General features: G+C 37.1%; 1 protein-coding gene across 5 annotated transcripts in view; it reads right to left on the bottom strand.

Moving 5' to 3' along the window:
- Positions 1–3,769, bottom strand: part of LOC106879130 (uncharacterized) — a 74,801-nt gene that overhangs the window by 53,138 nt on the left and 17,894 nt on the right. For 4 of the 5 annotated variants that reach the window (XM_052976349.1, XM_052976350.1, XM_014928568.2 and 1 more), the window contains one exon: positions 1,913–1,973. The exons of the other annotated variant lie outside the window; for it this stretch is intronic. Coding sequence is in view for 1 of the 4 variants with exons in the window: in XM_014928568.2 (XP_014784054.1) it covers positions 1,913–1,973 (61 nt within the window). In the remaining 3 variants the exon portion in view is untranslated. The remainder of the gene's footprint in view (positions 1–1,912; positions 1,974–3,769) is intronic. 5 annotated transcript variants of the gene reach the window in all.

Raw genomic sequence — 3,769 nt, 5'->3', positions numbered from 1 at the left:
TATATATATATATATATATATATATATAGAGAGAGAGAGAGAGAGAGAGGGGGGGATGGCTTGCTATGGACATGGCTGAACAAGGGGTTTCTGCACCTGAAAAATCCCTTTCTAAAATGTAGGTTTGAGGAAGCTTTTATTTTGTGACAGTCCAACAGTTGGCCATGCATGCAAGTCTATCTCTTCTTACTGCTAACAACATCCAAGGAAAAGGCAAGGCTCATACAGCTTGGCACTAATATCATTGCAAGCATTGCTGTTAGAATACAAAAGCCAGAATCAGAACTATAAGGCATTCAGTCTGACATTTTTACAATTTCACCAATACATTGCTCCAGAATAGTATTGTCTTTATTGATCCTGAAAGGATGAAAGACCAAACTGACTTTGGCAGGATTTGAACCTGAAATTCAAGAATTTGAAACAAATACCCTGAGATATTCTATCTAACTCTACCTTAACCCTTTTAGCATTCACATTACTCTGTCAAATATAATGCTTATTTATTCACACTGTTTTAAATTAATCATGCATTATCGCTTGGCTGATATGACTGGTTATCTTTAGAACGATATAGTAGTGTAGGTATATAAGGTTGGATCTGGTAAGCTTTAACATAGAACGTGTAGAATATTTGATCTGGATATGGTTAGTTTAAATACTAAAGGGTTAAGGTGAATATTAAGGAGATGAAGTGACAGAATCATTAGATATTTTGGATAGAATGTTTCGTGGTAACTGGTCTGACTTCCTGTGTTCTGAGTTCAAATCCCACTGATGTCATCTTTGCCTTTCATTCTTTTGGGAGCTGATGAAAAATACCATTCTAGAGCACTGGAAAGATGGAGCTGATAAAGTGTTGAATGGAATTACATTGGATTGCCTATATTCAGTGCACTGCAAAGTGAAGGTTCCAACATGTTCTTTCCACCAACCATAGTCTAATGTGGAGGCCGTGAATTTGAGCTTGAGATCATATGAATTTGATGAGCCTTCTCTGCCATGTTGGCTTGACATAGTTAAGTCAATTACATTGACTGAAGTGCTCAACTAGTACTTATTTTATTGGTCTCTAAAGGATGAAAGGCAAAGTCCACCTCAGTGGAATTTGAACTCAGAATGTAAGGACAGATGAAATACCACTAAGCATTTCACCTGGTGTGCTAACGATTCTGCTAGCTCACTGCCTTTGGATAATATACCATGAGATATTTGTTCCTACGATGACAGTGGTGCGATCATCCTTCCTTTTGGTGTGGACATCTTTCCATGTCAGTAACACGGGGAGAAGAGAGTCCTGCATGCATGATCAACTGCCAATCTTCCACAAATAAGACCTTGTTCAGACCCTACACATACATTTGCATTTGCAGTTCAATGATGAGCCTTGATCAACAGAGGCTTCCATATAATATATTACTTTTGAGAGAGCATGGTACTCAAGTAAATGCCAAGTATGGAAATAAATGTAGGCCATTTGTTAGAATCTATCAAGTTTTGCTGTTAAGAAGAAAATTATGGGCTGATTTTGATAGCATTTATAGTATTGTCAAATTATAAACGCACATACATTTTTACACTTACAATTATATTCACAATCTCAATCACACAAACACATTCATAATCACACATGCACAACAACACCTACACCTTCATATTCCCAATCACATACAGACCGTCAGGACAGACACATATCTCTAGTTACACACACACACACACACACACACACACACACACACACACACACACACACAAATGAACATTCAGTTACATACTCATATCCACAATAACATACAAATATTTGCAGTGAGACATACACACGTTTACAGTTACACATATAATACATAAATTCAATTTCTCCTTATCTCTTACACATACACAATATACCTCGAAGGTACCAGAAATTACTTACCTCAAATGAATTCAAGGGATCCATTTCTAAACCAAAATCAACTTTATGGTCGTTTAAAATTCTATAAATTAATTAATTAGTAATAATAATAATAATAATAATGATGATGATGATGATGATGTTGATGATTTCTTTATTCATCACTAAGGGTTCATACAAAGACAGAACAGGACAATACAATATATGACATGATATGATTACATGAAGGTATGTAAACAGTAAGATAACAAAAACAAAAAAACTAAAATTTCAAACAAGAAAATATTTCTCAAAATGAGAGAAACTGCTAAAGGCTGCCCGTGAAAACCCCACAAAACCACAGTTTCCCAGACCACTTGAGCAAGTGCCCTCTCCCCATCCTCCTCCCTCAATCAACAGTTGTATGCTCAGTATAGGCCCATTCACTCAGATGATTCTAGCCACATTCACCCATCTTTCCACAAATAGGTTGGAAGACAGGATTACCCACCCCACCTTCAATTTCCTTTTCAAGTGGAATTTGAGAAAATTGATGAGGGTTTGACTAAAAAGGAATATATTTGCCTTCATCCCTTTCAATCTGGTCCACCGCACTACTAAAGGCCACCAGACAGATGGTGGGATGATCTTCAAGATAGACTGAGCAGATAACCAAATTTGCCCCACATCTGACAGCATCCTACACCACTGTTGAACAGCATGGACTGCCTCTCCGGGTGCCAAGCTGCAGGCCCACTGACTTTTATTGGTTGATTTTTGCTCCTGTCACTGCCTGGCATTCATTTAGGGCAGTGTCAATCAGGTCTCCGTGCCTGGGGTTTGACACTATGACAAGGTGATGTCACCTGCATATGCTGACACAGTTATTCCATGCCCTAGTTTGCACAGGACACCCCTCAATGTCTCCAGTTTCTGTATGCACTGACTCTAGTTCTAGAGTCAATAATACATACAGAAGAAACAAGAGGGAATAACCTTGACAAACTGAGTGCATCATACCAATTGGTTCTGATAGGCAACCACTCACCCAAACAACCAAGCAGATGTCTCTGTACCTTGTGACAATCCTGCCATAGAAGACGAGACCAAATATAACTAATTTGACAAGTTGCAAAGTATTGGTATTTAACCCTATTAAAGGCATTTCATTGATCAGGACCAAACCCATGTCAGGTCCTTTACCTGGCCTCTTTATTATGTATTGCATGAAGTGGAGGTTATTTTGGATGGATCTGCTTGGGATGGCAAACATTTGCACATCACTAATCAGACCATCAACAACAAGCACCAACCTCTTTACTAACATCTTGGCCAAAATTTTGAAATCTACTATAAGCAGAGTTGTGGGCCTAAAATTTTCTGTTTGATTCTCTTTGTGTGGGTCATTTCTCTGCCAGCTTACTGCCTAATAATAATAATAATAATAATAATAATAAGAAGAAGAAGAAGAAGAAGAAGAAGAAGAAGAAGAAGAAGAAGAAGAAGAAGAAGAAGAAGAAGAAGAAGAAGAAGAAGAAGAAGAAGAAGAAGAAGAAGAAGAAGAAGAAGAAGAAGAAGAAGAAGAAGAAGAAGAAGAAGAAGAAGAAGAAGAAGAAGAAGAAGAAGAAGAATGGTTCTAGATTTTGGCACAAGGCCAGCAATTTTGAGGGAGGCAGTAAGTCAATTACATCAACCCCAGTGCTTAACTGGTACTTATTTTATCAACCTCAAAAAGATGAAAGACAAAATCAATCTCAGCAGAATTTGAACTTAGAATGTAAAGAAAAATGAAATGCTGCTAAGCATTTTGCCTGGCTTGTTAACAATTCTGCCAGCTCACTGCCTTAATAATAATAATAATAATAATAATAATAATAATAATAATAATAATAATAATAA

This window comes from Octopus bimaculoides, chromosome 24, assembly GCF_001194135.2.
Source record: "Octopus bimaculoides isolate UCB-OBI-ISO-001 chromosome 24, ASM119413v2, whole genome shotgun sequence".
Lineage (NCBI taxonomy): Eukaryota > Metazoa > Mollusca > Cephalopoda > Octopoda > Octopodidae > Octopus > Octopus bimaculoides.
Note: the sequence above shows the minus strand (reverse complement) of the source record. Positions and strands in the feature narration are given on the sequence as shown.